Source organism: Oncorhynchus clarkii, chromosome 12 (assembly GCF_045791955.1).
Source record: "Oncorhynchus clarkii lewisi isolate Uvic-CL-2024 chromosome 12, UVic_Ocla_1.0, whole genome shotgun sequence".
NCBI lineage: Eukaryota > Metazoa > Chordata > Actinopteri > Salmoniformes > Salmonidae > Oncorhynchus > Oncorhynchus clarkii.
In genome coordinates, this window is record NC_092158.1 from 55,378,048 (window position 1) to 55,400,604 (window position 22,557).

The 22,557-nt window shown below is 43.8% G+C and overlaps 1 protein-coding gene across 4 annotated transcripts; it reads right to left on the reverse strand.

Moving 5' to 3' along the window:
• Positions 1-583: 583 nt before the first annotated feature.
• On the reverse strand, positions 584-22,156 carry LOC139420825 (transcription elongation regulator 1-like). 4 transcript variants are annotated; one of them, XM_071171146.1, is made up of 21 exons: positions 22,084-22,155; positions 21,134-21,356; positions 20,804-20,956; positions 20,029-20,287; positions 18,059-18,307; positions 15,358-15,420; positions 13,105-13,299; positions 12,757-12,863; positions 12,504-12,589; positions 12,245-12,408; positions 6,338-6,413; positions 5,211-5,349; positions 4,042-4,131; positions 3,703-3,821; positions 3,410-3,560; positions 3,014-3,178; positions 2,557-2,739; positions 2,143-2,322; positions 1,838-1,921; positions 1,612-1,712; positions 584-1,264 (listed from the first exon to the last, which is right to left on the reverse strand). In XM_071171146.1, exons 1-21 carry the CDS (start codon positions 22,128-22,130, stop codon positions 1,063-1,065), a joined length of 3,036 nt encoding a protein of 1,011 aa, XP_071027247.1. In that variant the 5' UTR covers positions 22,131-22,155; the 3' UTR covers positions 584-1,062. The 4 variants fall into 4 exon arrangements, with proteins under 4 accessions (XP_071027247.1, XP_071027246.1, XP_071027249.1 ...); XM_071171145.1 differs by having other exon boundaries at positions 12,504-12,592; positions 22,084-22,140; XM_071171148.1 differs by lacking the exon at positions 15,358-15,420 and having other exon boundaries at positions 22,084-22,156.
• Positions 22,157-22,557: the final 401 nt, after the last annotated feature.

The window sequence follows — 22,557 nt, forward strand, 5'->3', positions numbered from 1 at the left end:
CCAATTTCGCCAATCCTCTTTCTCAAAAAAGGTATATTTTAGCAGAATGCACATTTTTACTTTGTTAAGACACATGCCTCGAGTCAATGGAGTCGTGTCAAGGGGGACGATTTAAATGGTTTACGATATCTAGATACATTACAACACATCCTCGACTACCTCTGAAGGTGGTCAGGAGGACCTGGGCCCAGTTTCCCCAAAAGCATTTTAAGGCCAATTTCATCGTTACAACCTTCATGGGAGCACCCAGGCTGTATCACATCTAAGCCGCGATTGGGCGTCCCATAGGGTGGCGCACAATTGGCCCAGAGTCGTCCGGGTTTGGCCGGGGTAGACTGTCATTCTAAGTAAAAATTGCTGAAAAAAAAATCATTAACGTTGCGTTGTTAGATTATTTTAAATGTCTCCTTTGAGGACATTGGCAGGCTTGGCATATGTCCATGGGGAACACAATCAGAATGTGGACGAGATCAGGACATGTTAGCTCCAGGTACAAACAGGGCATTTGATACCTCTATAGATTACTCTAAATTGTTTGGTAACAAAACCATTAAACACTGACAGATCATTGGACAAGATTGTCAAAAAAAGGTTGCCTTTAATCCAGTAAAACATTTACAGAAACAGCAACCTATCAAAATGAAACCGCTTTGAGAAGCATTTAAACTGTACTGTGAGATGGTACATGAAAATTACACCCTCTAACAGTTATTACCAAGACCTGCAATGCCTTGAGTCACAGAAACAGCTAAACTGATCATTTACATTGTCGCACATGTTGTAGGTTTCTGCAACTGCAGCAGATTGAAAACCACAGATGTATTACTATGCCTATCCCTTTGACCTTAGCCAAAGGTCAGATGTTAAGGGTCACAGGGAAGTGGGCATATCATCATCAGGCCCTGTAGGCAGGAGGGGAGAGCCACGACGGCCCAGAACTGCATTTAATAAATACAGGGGGTGGATGTTCCGGGTTTATGATGAGGCATTACGACGTTACAGTTTTAAATACTGCACTAGGACAGGTGGGTTCATGCTCTGGCTCTCTAGCACTCTCCGTGGTCACTTAGTGGAGCGTCGCGTGGGCTCAGAGGCAGTGGGGGGAGGAGGGGGACCCCTGCGGTCCAGGTCCTCGATGTAGAACATGATTAGTTTACTCCTCTCCTCCGGGACACAGTCCAGCACCAGGTAACGCTTGTCGTTTTGCAGAACCTTCTCCACGTCCTTCAGGTGCTGGTCAGACTCCTGGAGCAACTTCCGCGACCTGAGGAGGACAACATGGGTGGAAGCAGTCAGTGGAAAAAAATAACGTGTTGGGAGAAACAAGACTAGAGTGGATCTTGCCGATATCTTGTGACTACAGTACAACAATTCAACAGTATAGGAGGGGTTAAGAGGCAGTGCAGTTGAAACAATAGCGCCTCCTGCTGAAACAATAGCGCCTCCTGCTGACCCAATAGCAAACAAGCAATTCTTTGAGAATCCATTCTGAATTAGAAGTATAAATGCCATTAAAAGTAAAACCAACTTATGATACATTTCAATTGAAACCTCATTCCCTCAGGTGGGAGTGTAAAGATGTCAAGCCAGCCCATGTGTTTAATCACCCACCTGTACGTGATGAACTTGGTCTCTTTCAGAAGCGTTCGGAAGTCAGCTTTGGCTGTGATGTACTTGTCTTTGATGTAGTCTTCAAACTCCCTCTGTTTCTTCTGAGAAACAAAGCACACACAAAACCCCTCAGCGTGTTTTTTTTTGCCTGGTGTTTACTCAGTACATGGGTAGCTGAAGTAAACAGCAGCACACAGGAAGGTAAAGAGAAAAGCAGAGGTCTTACTCGGTCACTACTGGAGAACTTGATACAGCGAGGGTCCTCTTTGATGATCTTCTTCATCTCCTTCCACGTGGTGGTCAGTGTGATCTTTGGGTGAACAACAACAGCACTTACTATCAAGTCATTTGTCCCAGGATTACACACCATATCTGAATGACATGCATGTCCGTTGTCTACGACGCCACCTTTATGTCAACAGCACGTTCAGACGGACTGCAGTGAGTTCCCATTTCGTGCGGCCATGTCAGTGTGCACATGCCCTGGAATGGAGTGTCACACCAGCCCCCCCCAAAAGTGTTGCCCCTCACCATGACTGTCTCGTCCAGTAGCTGTCTGAAGTTCTCCTTCTTCTTCTTGGAGAGCGTCTCCACGTGTTCATTGAACAGTTTCTCCTTGTCGTCCCTCTCCAGCAGAGAGGCGGACTCCCAGCGGTGGTCCTTACGCAGGTTACGCCGGGTGTCTGACCACGACGCGTCAGATGACCTCACCTGATCACACACACACACACACCCCCCCCCCCCAGCATTAGGATCTGGCAAGTAGTTCTTTGTCCACATAAATCACTGCACAAGGCTGTGCATTAATGCAGTTAAAATAATAAATTACATCCAGGAGGTCACCCAAGTTAAACTAGTAATTACAGTCCTATTTTTCTTATTCAGTGAACTAACTTCAGGTGTGTGTGTGTGTGTGTGTGTGTGTGTGAGAGAGAGAGAGCTCACCATATCCGACATGAGGGCTCTGAAGTGCTGGATGGCCTCCTCCCTCTTGTGCTGCTCCCGTTCTCTGTCGATCTCCTTGGTCTGCTCAGAGCGGGCCTTCTGCACCTCGCGCTCCCTCTCCCTCAGACTGGCCTCTATCCTGGCGGCGCGCTCCATCTCCTTCTCCTTATCAGAGTCCATGTGCTGGCAGCAGAGAGAGAAACCGTCACACACACTGGCAGCATCATAATATACACACACACACACACACACACACACACACACCTGCAATCATCACAGGCGGCATGACAGATGACTCCCATCACGTCAAGTGCTCAAACCGCGCCTAACCGCACGCCACTGAATAGTGACAGGTTTGTGTCTATGGGCTGGGTTAGATGCCAGAAAAGCTGGAGTCAGTGTATGAATGAGGGCTGCAGACAGCCTCTGAGCGAGGTGCCAAGGCTATTCCTCCCACCTTGGCCTGCTTGTCCACATACTGCTTGTAGAGTTCCTCTCTGGTGTTGGAGCTCTCCACAGCCTTGTAGCGGAGGTCTCCCTCCAGCTTGTCCTTCACTTTGCTCCAGCGCTGCCCTCCATCCAGGTGGTGGTCGCCAAGAAGTTCAAAGAAGTCCTGCTTCACCTGGGACAGACACGAGGGCAGACCAGGCTTATAAGAGGAACACACACACACACTTGGCCAGGTAGACATTTAACAACTTAAATGATTGTTCTAAGTGTTGTCAATTAACAATTTAGGTATTTCTTCCAGGTTTCCCTAAGCACAGAACCCAGGCAGCAAGGTACTTGTCCCAACATATAATTTCCTCAGGCGTCTGTATTCGGTGGGCCATGGGGGTTTTCCAGTGCTCACCTTCTCTCCTCTGTTCTTGGAGTCCTCCTTCTCTTTCTTCTTGAGAGAGGTCATGAACTCAATGAAGATGGCCTCCCGGTCCTTCATCTTCTCGATGGCCTTGAACCGTTGGTCCTTGGCGTGCTTGGAGGCAAACTCACTGAACGTTGTCCTGAAACAAACAAAGACTCTTAGTTGGCCAAGAAACAACGACAATGCAAAATGGACACTTGACACTAAATTACTAATGAGTGCAACAGCCTGGTATACCAAGACAATGTTTGATCTGATGGGTGTTTGAAGTGAGGTCTGACCTGGCGGTGAGCTTAGCATCCTCCATCATCTTCCTGAACTCGTCCTTAGACTGCATCAGTTTATTCTTCTTCTCCTTCCTCTCCTCCTCAGCCCGGGTCTTCACATACTGGTCAAACACCTGTACAAGACCAGCAGACACATGGAACAATAGTTAGCGAAAATAAAGACATTCGTGGCAGGTAACCCTTAAGGATATTCATTACCTAATATCAGGGCTCTGACCTTCCCCCAAAAGTGAAACATAGCTCATGTTACCATAACACAGAATATGGCAAAGGAAACATGTTCTTATACTTTTAAAACCAAATAGATTAATTGATTCTGTAAGTATACAATACCTGCTTTCTCTCTTTTGGGTTGAGCAGCAGATACCGCGGGTCAAAAACAATCTTGTGCAGCTCTTTCTCCCAAGTAGAGAATGCTGAGACCTGCGGGCACAGGGTTAAAAGAGGGCATGAGGCCAGGCCAATCAAGGTGGGCTTCAACAACATCCACATAAGTTCACTCATCAGTCAACTTAGTTGCTTTCAAGGAAAACAATAATCCTTTGGTCGTCCCCCGTCAGAATCTAAAAGGGTCGGAATGAGTCACGTTTTACTCCTCAAACTACTGACATACAAAGGAGCAATATAATAAGAGCAGAGTAAGGCAATAAAATGTCTGCATCGCGCCTGGTGGTGCCCATGGAAAAGGCTCCAGAGACCAGGCAGGCAGCTCCAAATAAATCCCCTGCCAGGGTAGTTCAATACGGTTTACAATACAATTTAGATGTATTTTTATTGCTGCTTTGGATGCGTCAGTTACAACAAGCTTCTGTTGGGGCAGAACAGAAGTTGAACACCTGGGTTTAGTCAAATAGGACAGAAAAGTTGACACATAGTTCATGTAATACATAAACAGAAAGTGAAGACAAGAAAGCTGAACCCAGATTAGAGATCAGACTATAACAATGTGATATAGGCTATTATCTACTCTGCATGCCAGTTTGTAAACAAGGAACATTAACCGACTGTCATAGGCAGTGTAGGCCTGTAGACATATGGATGGTATTGGACAAACCCAAGAACTGAATTCTAGGAACAAAAGCTATAGTTAGAAACACCTATACAGCATATGGATGAGTCATTTTCGGAAAAAGAAAGATATGAAATGGTCACCGTTAAATGGTCCAATAAATGGATAATTATGAAATCATGTCTTCCCTGCATAAAATAGTGAAATGTTAAATCCATAGCCTATCATTACAATTCAAAAATCAGACCATTGCAGTAACATTTTTTTAACCTAACATTTTGTATTCCTTTTTTTGTATTAGCAAAGCAAAACATAAGCAGAAAAGTATTTGTCATTCAGCTGAGCATTAGAGAGAAGACAGAGGCAGGAGGGAGAGGAATAAAAGGAAAAGGAGAATTAACTGAAGAGTGTACCTTGGTGGGCTTCCATTCAGATTAATGTGTCTAACATTACAGAGCTGGTTACAGTATTGCGTTGGATTGAAGTGTTTTACCCCTCTCTTCAGCAGCATGTCCCTGAACTGTGTCATGCGGCTCTCCAGGGGCACGATGGCCCGCTCTCGGGCCGCCTTCAGCTCCGCCTCCATGGCTGCCTCTTTCTCAGAGTCCGCCTCTTTCATCACTTCCTCCTTCCTGCAAGCAGAGGGAACACGTCAGGGACCAGGCACACGGGGACAGGGGAGAGCTATCTGCTGATGTAAAAAAAAAAAAAAGGGCTTTATACATACATTTGATGATAGATAGGGAGTTTACGGGGCTGGACTGGGGTGCAACTTAAGTTCTTTAAATAGGGAAACGATATGTTCTGCTCTATCCAGGTGGTATGACGAAGAAATAGTGGAGGTGCACTATACTTGACTGTTCAATCACTGGCCATCTCTAACAAAAGAGAAGTCCAAATTATATACGGTAGGCTTTGCGTAGGTCTTACAGGTTTGGAGGTGGCAGGATTTGTCAAATACATGACCACTGATATTCATTGTCATGAACTTGGGATTCCATGTTCCACAATCACATAAAGCTAGGGCAGGACAGGGCAGTGAGGTGAATGTCTTAATTTGCTGTTTCATTGGGGTTCCTAAAGCAGTAGTTTTAGAAGCAAGGTGGTTACCTTGGAGGCCCATGTTGGCATCATGTGTTCTACAGGCCTTTTCCCTGAACAATAGTCTCGTGTGCAACTGGACCAGTGTTTGGGGTAGCAGGGAGAGGCAGGCTTGGAGGGCACTGATGGGAAACAGTGACTGATTGGGTAACCTGGACAGTGACCATTGATTCACCACTTCAACAGACCCAGTGAAGACATAAATCAGGCTTTACTAAGGCAGTGCAAGCTGGGTCAAAGACTACTTCCCACCAAAATAGTCAGTCCCTCCACCCCCACAGAAAAATATCCAAATCAAGCAATTTAGGGTTTGATGACAAAAAAAAAAAAAAAAAAAAACACAAAAAAAACCTTCAACTAACAATTTAGATTTTTAGCCAGAGTACATTATAGGTTTATTTGAATTTGTACATGCTGTTTTATCTGTTTAGACAAGAGGAAGAATGACTGAGTGCCTCCTCATGCTGCTATTGGCCCCTGTGTTGGGCCCTTGGATGGAGAAGTGGACTGTGGACTTACTTCCTCTTCTTGGCCTTCACAGGCTCATCCTCCAGAGCTTCCTCTGCTGCCGCCTCCAGCTCCTCTTTGCTGATTCCTGAGGGAACGATAATTGATAAGACAGCTGTGTAACATTATAAATGAGGCCATCCTCATGAAAACCCACAGAGGCATAATGAGAGTAGGGCTGTGAAGATTATGGAATCTTGGGTAATAATTCATTGTCAAGAGAATTGCTAGGGCTATTGTCAGCAATTTTATGGAAAAAATGTTTTGGACCTTGTAATGCATCTAGTTAAATTAGCTAGGACATACAGTGGGGTCAAATTATTGACACCCTTGATAAAAAAAAATGGACAGAAATTACAGTATAAAATATATTAAAATACTGAGCTATATTGAATTCTAAAACATTTTATACTAATACAATTGCTCAGAAAACGATTGTTTAAAAAGTAATACTTTTCTCCCCTCAAAAAGGTAGGGTAAAAAATGACGAACACCCGTTTTCAATACCTCACCTTGCAAGGAAACAAGCACAGAGCCTTTTTCTAAGATGTTTTATGAGTGGGAGAACACTGAGGTATCTTAGACCATTCTCCCACACAGAATCTTACCACATCCTTGATCTGCGCTTATGGACTGCCCTCTTCAATTCAAACCACAAGTTTTCAATGGGTTTCCAGAGACAGATGAATTTAGATTGTTTAGGACAATTAACAATTTCTTTGTGGATTTCCGTGTGCGCTCGCAGACACACACACACACGTTCTGAAAGGCCTCAGAGTCTGCAACACCACTAAGCAAGGGGCACCTCGAAGACCAAGGAGCTCGCCAAACAGGTCAGGGACAAAGTTGTGGAGAAGTACAGATCAGGGTTGGGTTATAAAAAAAAGTAATCAAACTTTGAACATCCCACGGAGCACCATTAAATCCATTATTAAAAATGTTGGCAGGGACTGGGAAACAGGTCAGAATTGAAGGAATGATGGGTGGCGCTAAATCCAGGGAGATTCTTGAGAGAAGCCTGTTTCAGTCTTCCAGAGATTTGAGACTGGGATGGAGGTTCACCTTCCAGCAGGACAATGACCCTAAGCATACTGCTAAAGCAACACTCGAGTGGTTTAAGGGGAAACATTTAAATGTCTTGGATTGGCCCAGTCAAATCCCAGACCTCAATCCAATTGAGACTCTGTAGTGTGACTTAAAATATAGCTGTACACTAGCAGAACCCATCCAACTTCAAGGATCTGGAGCAGATTTGCCTTGAAGAATGGGCAAAAATCCCAGTGGCTAGATGTGCCAAGCCTACAGAGAGATACCCTAAGAGACTTGCAGCTGTAATTGCTGCAAAATGTGGCTCTACAAAGTATTGACTTGAGGGGGTGAACAATACTGCACGCTCAAGTTCAGTTGTGATATTTGACTGTTGTACAATAAAAAATATTTTGCATCTTCAAAGTAAGCATGTTCTGTAAATCAAATTGATACAAACCCAGCAAAAAAAATACATTTCAATTCCAGGTTGTAAAGCAACAAAATAGGAAACATGCCGGGGGGGGGGGGGGGGGGGGATACTTACTCAAGCCACTGTATATGTAGTACAGTTACATCAATTACCTCGTACCCCTACTGGTACTCCCTGCATTTAGTCATCTTATTTTTACTCGTTATTCATTGTGTATTTTATTCCCTGTGTCACACAGACACAAACTCAGCAGTTCCCGGACATTTCTGGGGGGAATGGCCCTAGCCCTAACCCTCCGATCAAACAGGTCCCAGACGTGCTCAATGGGATTGAGAGCTGGGCTCTTCGCTGGCCATGGCAGAACACTGACATTCCTGTCTTGCAGTAAAACACACACAGAACGAGCAGTATTGCTGGTGGCATTGTCATGCTGGAGGGTCATGTCAGGGGGAGCCTGCAGGAAGGGTACCACATGAGGGAGGAGGATGTCTTCCCTGTAACGCACAGCGTTGACATTGCCTGCAATGACAACAAGCTCAGTCCGATGATGCTGTGACACACCACCACAGACCTTGACAGACCATCCACCTCCAAAATTGATCCCGCTCCAGAGTACAGGCCTCGGTGTAACGATCATTCCTTCGTCAATAAACGCGAATCCGACCATCACCCGATGTGAGACAAAACCACGACTCGTCAGTTTAGAGCACTTTTTGCCAGTCCTGTCTGGTCCAGCAACGGTGGGTTTGTGCCCATAGGCGATGTTGTTGCCGGTGATGTCTGGTGAGGACCTGCCTTACAACAGGCCTACAAGCCCTCAGTCCAGCCTCAGCCTATTGCGGACAGTCTGAGCACTGAAGGAAGGATTGTGCGTTCCTGGTGTAACTCGGGCAGTTGTTGCCATCCTGTTCCTGTTCCGCAGGTGTGATGTTCGGATGTACCGATCCTGTGCAGGTGTTGTTACACGTGGTCTGCCACTGCGAGGACAAATCAGATGTCCTTCCTGTCTCCCTGTAGCACTGTCTTAGGTATCTCACAGTACAGACATTGCAATTTATTGCCCTGGCCACATCTGCAGTCCTCATGCCTCCTTGCAGCATGCCTAAGGCACATTCAAGCAGATGAGCAGGGACCCTGGGCATCTTTCTTTTGGTGTTTTTCAGAGTCAGTAGAAAGGCCTCATTAGTGTCCTAAGTTCTCATAATTGTGACCTTAATTGCCTACATCTGTAAGCTGTTAGTGTCTTAACGACCGTTCCACAGGTGCATGTTCATTAATTATGGTTCAAGCACAGGAAACAGTGTTTAAACCCTTTCCAATGAAGATCTGTGAAGTTATTTGGATTTTTACAAATGATATTTTAAAGACAGGGTCCTGAAAAGGGGACGTTTCTTTTTTTGCTGAGTTTATATACACACTACCGTTCAAAAGTTTAGGGTCACTTAGAAAATTCATTGTTTTTTAAAAAGAAAATCAACATTTTTGTCAATTAAAGTAATGGTGTAAATGACAATTGTAGCTGGAAATGGCGATGTTTTATGGTATATGTACATAGGCCCATTATAAGCAACCATCACTTCTGTGTTCCAATGTCATGTTGGGTTAGTTAATCCAAGTTTATCATTTTAACAAGGCTAATTGATCATTAGAAAACTCTTTTGCAATTAGGTTAGCACAGCTGAAAACTGTTGTGCTGATTAACGCAGCAAAAAAAAAAAACTGGCCTTCTTTAGACTAATGCATCAGCATTTGTGGGTTCGATTACAGGCTCAAAATGGCCAGAAACAAAGCCTTTCTTCTGAAACTAGTCAGTCTATTCTTGTTCTGAGAAATTAAGGCAATTCCATGCGAGAAATTGCCAAGAAACTGAATATATCATACATCACTGTGTACTATGCCCTTCACAGAACAGCGCAAACAGGCTCTAACCAGAATAGAAAGAGGAGTGGGAGGCCCCAGTGCACAACTGAGCAAGAGGACAAGTACTTTAGAGTGTTTAGTTTGAGAAACAGACGCCTCACAAGTCCTCAACTGGCAGCTTCATTAAATAGTACCCACAAAACACCAGTCTCAACATCAACAGTGAAGGGGCAAAGAAAAAGCCAATAAAAATGGCCAATAAAAATAATATTGAGATGAGCAAAAGAACAGACACTGGAGGGAGGAACTCTACCTTGAAGGCCATCATCCCATCATTCTCTCTTCACTGTTGACGTTGAGAGTGGTGTTTTGCCGTCTCAAGTATTCAGACCCTTAGTCCTTTGTTGAAGCACCTTTGGCAGCGCTACAAGCTTGGCACACCTGTATTTGGAGAGTTTCTCCAATTCTTCTCTGCAGATCCTCTCAAGCTCTGTCATGTTGGATGGGGAGAGTTGCTGCACAGCTATTTTCAGGTCTCTCCAGAGATGTTAGATCGGGTTCAAGTCTGGGTCACTTAAGGACATCCAGAGACTTGTCCCAAAGCAACTCCTGTGTTGTCTTGGCTGTGTGTTTAGGGTCGTTGTCCTGTTGGAAGTGGAACCTTCACCCCAGTCTGAAGTCCTGAGCACTCTGGGGCAGGTTTTCATCAAGGATCTCTGTACTTTGCTCCAATCATCTTTCCCTCGATCCTGACTAGTCTCCCAAGTCCCTGCTGCTGAAAAACATCACCACAGCATGATGCTGCCACCACCATGGTTCATCATATGGATGGTGCCAGGTTTCCTCCAGACGTGACGCTGGGCATTTAGAATAAAGAGTTCAATCTTGGTTTCATCAGACCAGAGAATCTTGTTTCTCATGGTCAGAATGTTTAGGTGCCTTTTGGAAAACTCCAAGCAGGCTGTCATGTGCCTTTTACTAAGGAGTGGCTTCCATCTGGCCACTACCATAAGTGTCCATCTGGAAGATTCTTCGATCTCCACAGAAGAACTCTAGAGCTCTGTCAGATTTACCATTGGGTCCTTGGTCACTTCCCAGACCAAGGTCCTTCTCCCCCGATTGCTCTGTTTGGCCGGGTGGCCAGCTTTAGGAAGTGCCTTTATGGTTCCAAACGTCTTCCATTTAAGAATGATGGAGACCACTGTGTTCTTGTGGACCTTCAATGCGTCAAACATGTTTTGGTACCCTTCCCCCGTCACAGATCTGTGACTCGACACAATCCTGTCTCGGAGCTCTACGGACAATTCCTTGGACCTCATGGCTTAGTTCCAAATCATGTCTAATCAATTGAATTTACCACAGGTGGACTCCAATCAAGTTGTAAAAACATCAAGGATGATCAATGGAAACAGGATGCACCTGAGCTCAATTGAGTCACATATGTAAATAAGGTATCTTATTTGGCAACAAAAAAAATCAAAACTTATCGATTTGTCTTTATGGGGTATTTTGTGTAGACTGCTGAGGATCTTTTTTTCCCCATTTTAGAATAAGGCTGTAACGTAACAAAATATGTAAAAAGTCAAGAGGTCTGAATATTTTCCGAAGGCACTGTGTGTAGGTGACATATCACACACACACAAACACACAGTGTCCTTCAGAAAGTATTCAGACCCCTTGACTTTTTTCACATTTTGTTACGTTTACAATCTTATTCGAAAGCGAGGAAGTCACTCGCTGGGTGGGGTAAGTTTCTCGAAAACAAAGTGATATTGCAAAAGTAGTGTCTGGACCCTGATAGAACTTTATCCAGGACATTTAAGGGGGATATCTGGTTGCGTCCCCTTACGGGGCTGAAACTTAGCCACAAGTGGATCTTCCAGCAAGACAATAACAACAACCACATATAAAAAAAAAAACACAAAGGAATGGTTTATTGGCCACAAAAATCAACATTTTGCAATGGCTAGCAGTCTCCGGACTTCAAACCGATTGAAAACCTGTGGTTTGAATGGAAGAGGGCAGTTTATAAGCGCAGACTATGGATATCAAGGATCTGGAAGGACTCTGTATGGCTGAAGGGGCAAAGATCCCTCCCAATGTGTTCTCTAACTCATAAAACATTTTAGAAAAAGCCTCAGTGTCGCTATCCTCGCAGGGTGACGTATTAAAAGGTATTGAAAACAGGGGTGTCAATTTTGATCTATATATGAATTTATTTGTTCAACAAAATCTCTTTCTCTGTGCAATTTTTGGAACGTACAATTTAGCTCAGTATATGAATTATTTATTTGCCAGCATTCATTTCTGCTCATCTTTATCAAGGGTGTCAATTTCGGACCTCTCTGTAACTAATGAACACAACACAGCTTTGGTGATATCCCGTCTCAAAAACAAATGTTCTTGACCGCTTGGAAATTAAACTTCTGCTAACAGTGCCGTTCAGCTCGTAAAATAGATTACATAAAGTTGGTAAAACTGGTTTTAAAAAAAGAAATTTAAAAAAAGCTATTGGGTAAACTGTATATACACTTGAATATAAATTGGAATCCCACCTTCTCCTAAAATCAAACATTTTTTGGGGGTGTGCGTGTTCGTACCCAGCTTCTTGGTGGCGTCCTCCAGGCCTCTTTTGTGAGGTGGTTCCTGGATATTCTTGTCAACGTCGGCCCGCCCCACTAGCTCATCTGGCCGGTCCCACATGGAGAGACGCGTGGTGGGATTGTAGTAGAAAACACGCTCGTCACCGGTCCACACAATACACCTACACATGTTCAATAGGGCACATGGGCAGGAGAGTGATTCAAGTTCAGCCTCATACAACAGCACATGGCTCCATCACCATCAGTGGGTACATACCAGGGAGTGCCAGGGATAGGGTTAGTGGCCACTGGCTTGGCTTTCTGTGCAGTCTTCTCCTCTTCAGTCATCTCTTCCTCCTTAACCTCCTCAATGAAAGGAATACAACCGTTAAAAGAGTATTCTTCAAATGATCCACCCTATCAAATTTTAACATGTAATGCTGCGGATGTAAAAAATTAAAAATAAAAAAGGCTGTTGAACGTTTGATGCCAACTTTCTGACTAGGAGACCGCGCCAGCTCTCCTCTTACCTCTTTCATCTCATTAGGGGGTTCTATTTTGGGCTCCTCGTCCTCCATCTCCATGGCCTCCTCCTCCAGGGCCTGCTGCCTCTCCTTGGCCTTCTCTGCCTCCCTCTCTACAGGAGAAACTCACACACATTAGACATGCAACAGTTAAACATCAAATTTTATTGGTCCCATACACGTGATTAGCTGATGTTATTGCGGGTGTATCAAAATGTTTCCTAAGAGCTAGTCGCGATGCTGCCATCTCCGTCGGCGCCATCATCAATATTTCACTAACCAGTTTCACTATCCCTAACCAGTCCAGGAAGAATGATAGCTGGCTGTAGAGACCCAAGCTTTAAATAGACCAACCTTTCTCCCGTAGTTCCTGGGGCTTGTCCCAGGTGGACTCTAGTGTGCGGTTGTTGTAGTAGTAGGTTTTCCCATCGGCCGTTTTGTACTCGGACCACTCTGGGAGTTGGAGGCCTGCCAAGGTGGGCGCCGCCAGGGCCAATTGGGGGTGGTGCATCATGGGAACAAGGGGAGGGGCCATGCCGGGCAGCATACCTGTAGAAGGTGAAATACACAGACTACTTCTTAAGACATTCAGCTCTGATAAACTCCTAACCCCAATCTATTGCACATCTAATCAACACCAAACATACACCATGGGATGGGTAGTAGCAGAGGTTGATGACATCTTTGCGAGTGCCTCTTATTCCTAAAATATATTGATGTGCACTACCAGTCAAAAGTTTTAGAACATCTTCTCATTCAAGGGTTTCTCTTAATTTTTTTTTTTTACATTGTAGAATAATAGTGAAGACAACAAAAGTATGAAATAACAGAATCATGTAGTAACCAAACAAATATATATTTGAGATTCTTCAAATAGACACCTTTTGCCTTGCACACAGTTGGCAGGCTCTCAACCAGCTTCATGAGGTAGACACATGCAATGCATTTCAATTAACAGGTGTGCCTTGTTAAAAGCTAAGGAAATTAATTCATTTGAGCCAATCAGTTGCGTTGTGAAAAGGTAAGGGGGTATGCAGAAGATAGCCCTAAGTCCAAATTACAGCAATAATAGCTCAAATAAGCAAAGAGAAACAACAGTCCATCATTACTTTAAGACATGAAGGTCAGTCAATCCGGATAATACCAAGTGCAGTCGCAAGCGCTATGATAAAACTGGCTCTCATGAGGACCGCCACAGGAATGGAAGACCCAGAGTTACCTCTGCTGCAGAGGAAAAGTTCAATAAAGTTACCAGCCTCAAAAATTGCAGGTGTCACAGAGTTCAAGTAAGACACATCAACTGTTCAGAGGAGACTGTATGGATTCAGTCCTTTATGGTCAAATTGCTGCAAAGAAACCACTACTAAAGGACACCAATAAGAAGAGACTTGCTTGGGCAAAGAAACACAAGCAATGGACATTAGACCAGTGTAAATCTGTCCTTTGGTCTGGAGTCCAAATCAGAGATTTTTGGTTCCAGCCTCTTTGTGAGATGCGGTGTGGGTGAACAGGGTGAACAGGTGTGTGTTTCCCATCGTAAAGCATGGAGTAGGTGGTGTTATGGTGTGGGGTGCTTTGCTAGTGGCAGTGATTAATTTATTTAAGCAGCCAACAAGTGCTCAGCATAAGTGGGAACACCTTCAAGACTGTTGGAAAAGTATTCCAGGTGAAGCTAGTTGAGAGAAAGCCAAGAGTGTGCAAAGCGGTCATCAAGGCAAAGGGTGGCTATTTGAAGAATCTTTAAAAAGTATTTTTTTTAAATAAAAAAACATTTGATATGTTTAACACTTTTGGTTACTACATGATTCCATATGTGATATTTCATAGTTGATGTTTTCACCATTATTCTACAACGTATAAAATAGTAAAAAGAAAAGAAAAACCATTGAATAAGTAGGTGTTCTAAAACATTTGACCGGTTGTGTATATAATATAAGAATTCACCTGAAATATAGAAAGGTCTTACGCGAAACATTTACACCTAATTCCCCACACTGGAAAGAAATTGGCCTTCCCCTGGTTAGTCACACAGGTAACATCTAAACTGAGCCACTGAGATGTTAACAAAAACACACAAAAGGCATGCCACAACAAGAAAATGATTATCAAATGAAAATACAACATTAATGTGATTATCCTCTACTGAATGGAAAATAAGGGTGCCTGTCAAAACAAGGTCCAATACTCCTTTGTCACTGTCTACAAAATCAATGACCACTCCGCTCTTAAAAATGTTACCCTGCTAAAGTAGCCTACCTAAAACCAACAGAATAACAGTGACATTACTGATGCAAGTCTACAACGCGGTTACGTCCAACAAGACGTCACACTGATGCCAAAAATAAAATGGTTGTTTATCATAATTACAAGGGCAGAGATGTCTCTGTTCGGGGGGGGAAAGCATCAGAACTGTATAGTTTAAACAAGAAAGAATGTCCTAAAATGTCTAAATCACCAATGTTGAGGAAATATAAAGGAAAAAGATAGTAATACTTTCACATTGTTTAGCGGTGCCTAAGCGGCAAAAAATAAGAAGCATAATTTTCACAACACACCACTAACATGCCACCTAACAAAATGCTGACTGGAGACGTTTGAAAGAATTACCGTTATTGTTGGGGGAGACTGTCTTTATATAGGGAGCGCCTACTATCTGCATCATTGCTACACCTGCAAGAACGGACAAGCAAGCATGTTGATGGGACACAGGAGAAGGTGCCAGCTGCCAGGGCAAGGCAGACAGCTATTGACACAACACATATACAAAACTAGGCCCACAACTATAATATCACTTTGATAAAACCACATTAGTATTCTCATCCTGGAAACAACAATATGGAAGAACAATTTGGTCATGTAAATGGAGAGAGTATTGAACATTTTTATTTATTTATTTAAATTCAGGAAAGTAGATTAAGTCATCTAAAATTAACACCCCCTTTCCTTATAAGGCAGTATGTCAAAAGCCTTCGAATTTGCTTCTGCATTTGTTTTCTCTAGACGCCTTGCGTCTTGGGCAATGCTGACATTTACAGGACTGAAAGGGACTTGTTTCTGCAATAATTAGTGCAAGAAAAAAACTGGGGGGAAAAAACGCAACCTGCAACAATTTCAAAGACTTTACTGAATTACAGTTCATATAAGGAAATCAGTCAATTGAAATAAATTCACTCTGCCCTAATCTTTGGATTTCACATGACTGAATACAGATATGCATCGGTTGGTACCTTAAAAAAATAAAAAATAATAAAGTGTATTTTTTTTAAAAGGACCACAAAACCAGTCAGTATCTGGTGTGACCACCATATGTCTCATGTAGCTCGACATCTCCATCACATAGACTTCATCAGGCTGTTGACTGTGGAATGTTTGTCCCACTCTTCAATGGCTGTGCAAAGATGCTGGATATTGGAGGGAACCGGAACATGCTGAAGTACACGTCAAACCAGAGCATCCCAAACATACTAAATGGGTGAAATATCTTGCGAGTATGCAGGTCAAGGAAGAACTGGGACATATTCAGCTTTCAGGAATTGTGTACAGATCCTTGCGACATGGGGCTGTGCGTTATCATGCTGAAACATGAGGTGATGGCAGCGTATGAATGGCACGACAATGGACCTCAGGATCTTGTCCAGGTATCTCCAGGCATTCAAATTGCCATTGATAAAATGCAATTGTGTTTGTTGTCCGCAGCTTATGCCTGCCCATACCATAACCCCACCGCCACCATGGGGCACTCTGTTCACAACGTTGACATAAGCAAACCGCTCGCCCACACGACACCGTATGTGGTCTGCGGTTGTGAGGCACTGCCAAATTCTCTAAAACATTGGAGATGGCTTATGGTAGAGAAATTAACATTCAATTCTCTGGCTACAGCGCCGGTGGACATTCCTGCGGTCAGCATGACATTTGCACGCTCCCACAACTTGAGATATCTGTTGCATTGTGTTATGTGACAAAACTGCACATTTTAGTGGCCTTTTATTGTACCCAGCACACAGTGCACCTGTGTAATGATCATGCTGTTTAAAATCAGCTTCACCTGTCAGGTGGATGATTGTGACAGAGGATAAATGCTCACTAAACAGGGATGCAAACCAATTTGAGCAACAACAAAAAAGCCTTTTGTGCATATGGAACATTTCTGGGATCTTTTATTTCAGCTCATGAAACACATGGGAGCAACACTTTACATGTTGCGTTTGCATTTTACAGTGTAAAATGCTAAGAGTTGAATGTGGAATTTTCATTGGCACTTTGAAGTCAACCCAGATTGGGCTTTCTTTGTTTGGCTAGCTGAAATTGCATTTCCACTGCTTCCAGAAATGAGAAATGTCATGTTGTTAGGTAGCCAATGTGACTGCAACTGGCTTTGCCAATGTTGCTAACTAGCAAGATGTTGAATAATTTAAATCACCCTCACCATGCAATAACTAACGTTATCACATAGTCCTATCAGTACCAGCCAGACTTACGTCAGTTAGCTAGCTAAGCGGTTAGCGTCGATGCCAGCATAACAGGCGAGATAGCTTAAATCCTACATTGCTTATCATGGCATTGACTATTTGCTAGCTAGCTAACCAAGCAAACCAACCGACATGTTTGATATGATGTAGCTTGCTAGCTCTCAAAACGACCTGACCAGCAAAAATCTGCTGCTGGCGCACATTAGCTAGCTTGTTTCAACTGATTTACTGGCTAACGTTAGGTAGCTAGCATTTGAGGGCTGACTGTTCAAAAGTTTGTGTAGTGCAAAAATGAATGAAGGATCCAGCTATGGTGGAAATTCGTGTAATGTCAGACAAGCAGTTCTGCAGTAGTCAATGTGCTAGCTAAGAGCAAGGAGCCCAGACAAGCTAGCTAAACATATCAGCAGCCAGCAGTGATCAGTTTGGTGATTGCATATTAACAGAATTACCAGCCAGAGTTCTAATCGAGCTGGCACCAGTTGTGAAACTGGGCTGCACTGGCCTGGGTTTCCCTCAACCCAGCTTGAATTTGAGAATTCCATTCGAACGTGGCCCTAATTTTAAGTGCCAGTGGAAAAGTTAAGAATCATAAAAAACTAAGTAGAAACAAGTTGAATTTATTTGCCCAATTGTTTACTCCAGCCTTGACCAGGACCATTCTACAATAATTGTTTAACCTATTGCTTTACCAGAAGATGAAAATAGGAGACCTAACATTATGACAAACAAATGAAGAGATGACACATGACAGAGTATGGAAAGGGGTGAAGAGGCAGTACTGTTAAAAGTGGGTAGAGAGCGGAGGGTTTGGGATGAGGGAGCTTATGTCTTACCGGGCAGTGGGATGTGCATGCCTGGTAGAGGCAATCTGAAGGGGTGCATAACCCCTGGGGGGAAGCCTGGGATAGTGGCCGTGTGAGGCTGGGACATGGCGTGGTGGGGCAGGCCAGTCGGGAGACTCTGGGGCAGCAGGGACATGGTCTGGACTGGTGTCACGGAGGCTGGCACGGTGGCTACACTGATGGTCACCGCAACACTGGAGGGGACGGAGGCCACAGGCTGCAGATCTGTAGCAGCAGAAACTGGACAAAGACCAGCAGACAGTTGCAACACAGTCTGGTCATGTAGTACAACCAACCATAAACAAGCAGAAAACAACCCATTATCAACTTTGTGAACTTCACCAAATCAGGATTTCTCATCATACAAAAGGTCAGACATGCCAAAAACTTTGATGGGAGCCAGATGTCCCTCTCCCATTTACAGTGGCTTGCGAAAGTATTCACCCCCTGGGGATTTTTCTATTTTGTTGCCTTACAACCTGTAAAATGTATTTTTTGGGGGGTTTGTATCATTTGATTTTTCACAACATGCCTACAACTTTGAATATGCAAAATATTTCTGTGTTTGAAACAAACAAATATCACAAAACAACTGAACTTGAGCATGCATAACTATTCACCCCCTCAAGTCAATACTTTGTAGAGGCACCTTTTGCAGCAATTACAGCTGCAAGTCTCTTGGGGTATGTCTCTCTATAAGCTTGGCACATCTAGCCACTGGGATTTTTGCCAATTTTTCAAGGCAAAACTGTTCCAGCGTGTTCAAGTTGGATGGGTTCCGCTGGTGTGCAGAAATCTTCAAGTGATACAACAGATTCTCAATTGGACTGAGGTCTGGGCTTTGCCTAGGCCATCCCAAGACATTGAAATATTTCCCCTTAAACCACTCAAGTGTTGCTTTAGCAGTATGCTTAGGGTCATTGACCTGCTGGAAGGTGAACCTCTGACCCAGTCTCAAATCTCTGGAGGACTGAAACAGATTCCCCTCAAGAATATCCTTGTATTTAGCACCATCCATCAATCCTTCAATTCTGACCAGTTTCCCAGTCCCTGTCGATGAAAAACATCCCCACCATGCTTCACTGTGGGGATTGTGTTCTCGGGGTGATGAGGTGTTGGGTTTGCGCCAGATATAGCGTTTTCCTTGATGGTCAAAAAGCTCATCTGACCAGAGTACCTTCGTCCATATGTTTGGAGAGTCTCCCAAATGCCTTTTGGCGAACGTGTTCGCTTATTTTTTTCTTTAAGCAATGGCTTTTTTCTGACCACTCTTCTGTAAAGAGAATCTGTAAAATGTACAGATTCTGCAAAGCTCCACAGCGGAGATTGGAGTTCCTTCAGGGTTATCTTTGGTCTCTTTGCTGCCTCTCTGATTAATTCCCTCCTTGCCTGGTCCGTGAGTTTGTGGGCAGCCCTCTCTTGGCAGGTTTGTTGTGGTGCCATATTCTTTCCATTTTTAATAATGGATTTAATGGTGCTCTGTAGGATGTTCAAAGTTTCTGATGTTTTTTTATAACCCAACCCTGATCTGTACTTCTCCACAACTTTGTCCCTGACCTGTTTGGAGAGCTCCTTGGTCTTTGTGGTGGTGCAGACTCTGGGGCCTTTCAGAACATGTGTATATACACTCGGATCATGTGACACTTAGATTGCATAGGTGGACTTTATTTAACTAATTACACGACTTCTGAAGGTAATTGGTTGCACCAGATCTTATTTAGGGGCTTCATAGCAAAGGGGGTAAATACATATGCACGCACAACTTTTCCATTTTTTATTTTTTTTATTTTTTAAACAAGTTATTTTTTTTCCATCTCACGTCACCAGTTTGGACTATTTTGTGTATGTCCATTACATGACATCCAAATGAAAATATTTTTAAATTAAAGGTTGTAATACAAAAAAAGTATGAAAAACACCAAGGTGGATGAAAACTTTTGCAAGGCACTGTATGTACTCACTAGCAATGGTCTGGGACACAGAGGTGGTGGTGGTGTTGGAGTCTGGGCTGGTGGTCATGGTGCTGGATGGAGCGGGGGCCTGTGTGGACACTGGGGAGGGTATAGCAGCTGTAGTGCTGACTGATGTGATGCTACTGGAGGAGGCTCCCGTCCCCACCGGGGTCACCATAACAGGGTTGAGCTCTGACTGCTGGATCACCTTCACCCCCTCAGGTTTGCTCCAGGCTGACTCTCGAGTCCTGGCATTGTAGTAGTACGCCTAGGGTGAAGGGTAGGGGGAGATAGACGGGTTGGTTTACAACGTCACGAAAACAATGTGCACACTTCAATGGGGCAGAAGTCTGTGTGGCGTTTTGATTCAGGGATGGCCAGACCGCTAGCAACAACGACAAGAAGCTGCCATGTGGGGAATCGCAGGTGGCTCATTTCAGCTAGTGTTATCTTGTTCTTGATACCATGCCTTGTTTGGAGGTGTTTTGACTGATGTCACGTCTATGCTAATATGGCTAAAATTCACAAGCTAATAAACAACTGTCACAATATATTTGAGAGAAATTAAAATGTATTTATGTTTTCAATAAACAAATATAGTTTACATGTCAACAATCTAAGCCAACCCTGTCTGTTTTACCCCATAGTTGTGCATGCGTCAGTTGTGTTGCTAAACAACCAACCCACCTATAACTTATGAGGGAAACACAGGAAAATATTAATTCCGGTAGGTTGAAATATTACAGAACTATGTAACAGCCCAATGTAAAAGGACATTCTTTACTTTTCCCTCCGGTGTCTTGTTCTCCACCCAGATCTCCTCAGCAAGGGGCAGAGTAGGGGCTCCAGCTCCTGGAACTGGGGGCATTCCAGGGGGGAATAGCATTCCTGGGGGTGGGGGCATGCTGCCCATTGGAGGGGGCATGAAAGGAGGTCTCTGAAAAACAAAAACAAATGCATTCCAATTTCAAGCCTTTTATACTAACTATGCAGTCTGATGTTCTGGCTCTTAATGCATTCCGAGCTCTGACAGACCAAAAGTGCAGCAGTCATACTTTAGAATAGATGGATGGTCTAAATTCTAAAAATATCCTTGCATCACTGGCATGTGTACCTGTAGGTGAGGGGGTCCGAGAGGCGGGGGCATGCCTCCTGGTGGGGGGATGGGTGGCATGCTGGGGTCAAAAGGTGGACGCCCGAATGGTGGCCCCCTTGGTGGAGGCCCTCTCATCATACCGAAAGGGGGAGGCGGGGGTCTGAGAAGTGGGGGTGGACCACGCATCACTGGGGTTGGAGGAGGAGCAGGGCCGCGGAAACGCAACGTCTGCTGCGTCATCCTGGAAACAAACCAAATGGACCTGGCTCATGAACCAAATCAAAATCAACACAACATTTTACTCGCTAGCTTTCCTACCCATGTTCAGGTTACTGTTTGTAGCAACAGACTAGCGCCTCAAAATATTCACTCATGTTATCAAGCTAGCTAACTATAGTAGCTAGCGTATTACTTACGTTGCGCGGTCAAGCTAGCGATTCATCGCTTGATGGCATCAAACGACGCAGTGACTGTCGCTAAATTTGACAGTTTCACTGGTTAAACTGGTAATCCGCAGGCCAATGAACAGTAACTAGTGAATGTGTATGCTGACCAGTTAGCTAATGTAGCTACTCTAGGCTAACTAACGTTGGCTAATGTTATGCCATTCAAATCGACGCGCAGTCTGCACGCCCAGCTAACGCTAACGGACCATTTCAGAAACAATCGTCCGTGTCTAAGTAGCTATTAAGTAGTTTATGTTGAAACTGCTTTGCTTAACTCGACGAATAGCATCACCTTTTAGCAAAATATACGATGAGTCAGGTTGTAGCTAACGTTACGAGGCTAATGTTAGCAACTAACTAGCGTGGCCACATTGAACAGTCAGCGGCAGCAACGAATGTCCTCGCGAGCGCATGTAACAAATCATTGGGAGTTCAGTCTCACAATAATGTCAAGTTAACAACCGCAGAAAACATTATTTATCACAAATATCGATCACTTGGGTTTATTCGCTATAACCTCACCTGTTGTCGTTAAACCCAATACTTTCACCGTCTCCGTGGTCCGCCATTACAGGGAAATCAAACGATTCTTCCTGGAAACACCTCCTTGACACAAACTTGGAAACAGCATTGGCCAAATGGCCTGTCAATCATAGTAGGGGGTCAGTCGGTATTAACATCTGATTGGATGCCAAAATAGTCAACATCGTCTGGGTAGAGGGCTCTGCGTCTAGCCACTGTGATGTGTTTTGTTCAGTTAGGACTTTCCCCAACTATTGATATGTAACTATTTCATAACAGATGGCAAAACAGGCAACTGTACCATAACCTAATTTACATTTGAGAAAAACACGTTGCATGCAATATGTATAAACAGTATATGTATTCATGCAATATATTATCAATATTGTGGGTAAAGTATTTGCTATAGTTGTGTAAAAAGTATAACTCATGATTAAATTACCACTCTGCAATGTATTATTGGTGCACTGTAAT

Coding starts and splice junctions, on each gene's coding strand:
- LOC139420825 (XM_071171145.1), bottom strand. CDS start 22,130: ATGGCGGACCACGGAGACGGTGAAAGTATTGGGTTTAACGACAACAG. Junction 13,300..15,357: donor AGTCTCCCCCAACAATAACG/GTAATTCTTTCA, acceptor CACCTTCTACAG/GTATGCTGCCCGGCATGGCC. Junction 5,350..6,337: donor GTGAAGGCCAAGAAGAGGAA/GTAAGTCCACAG, acceptor CTCTGCTTGCAG/GAAGGAGGAAGTGATGAAAG.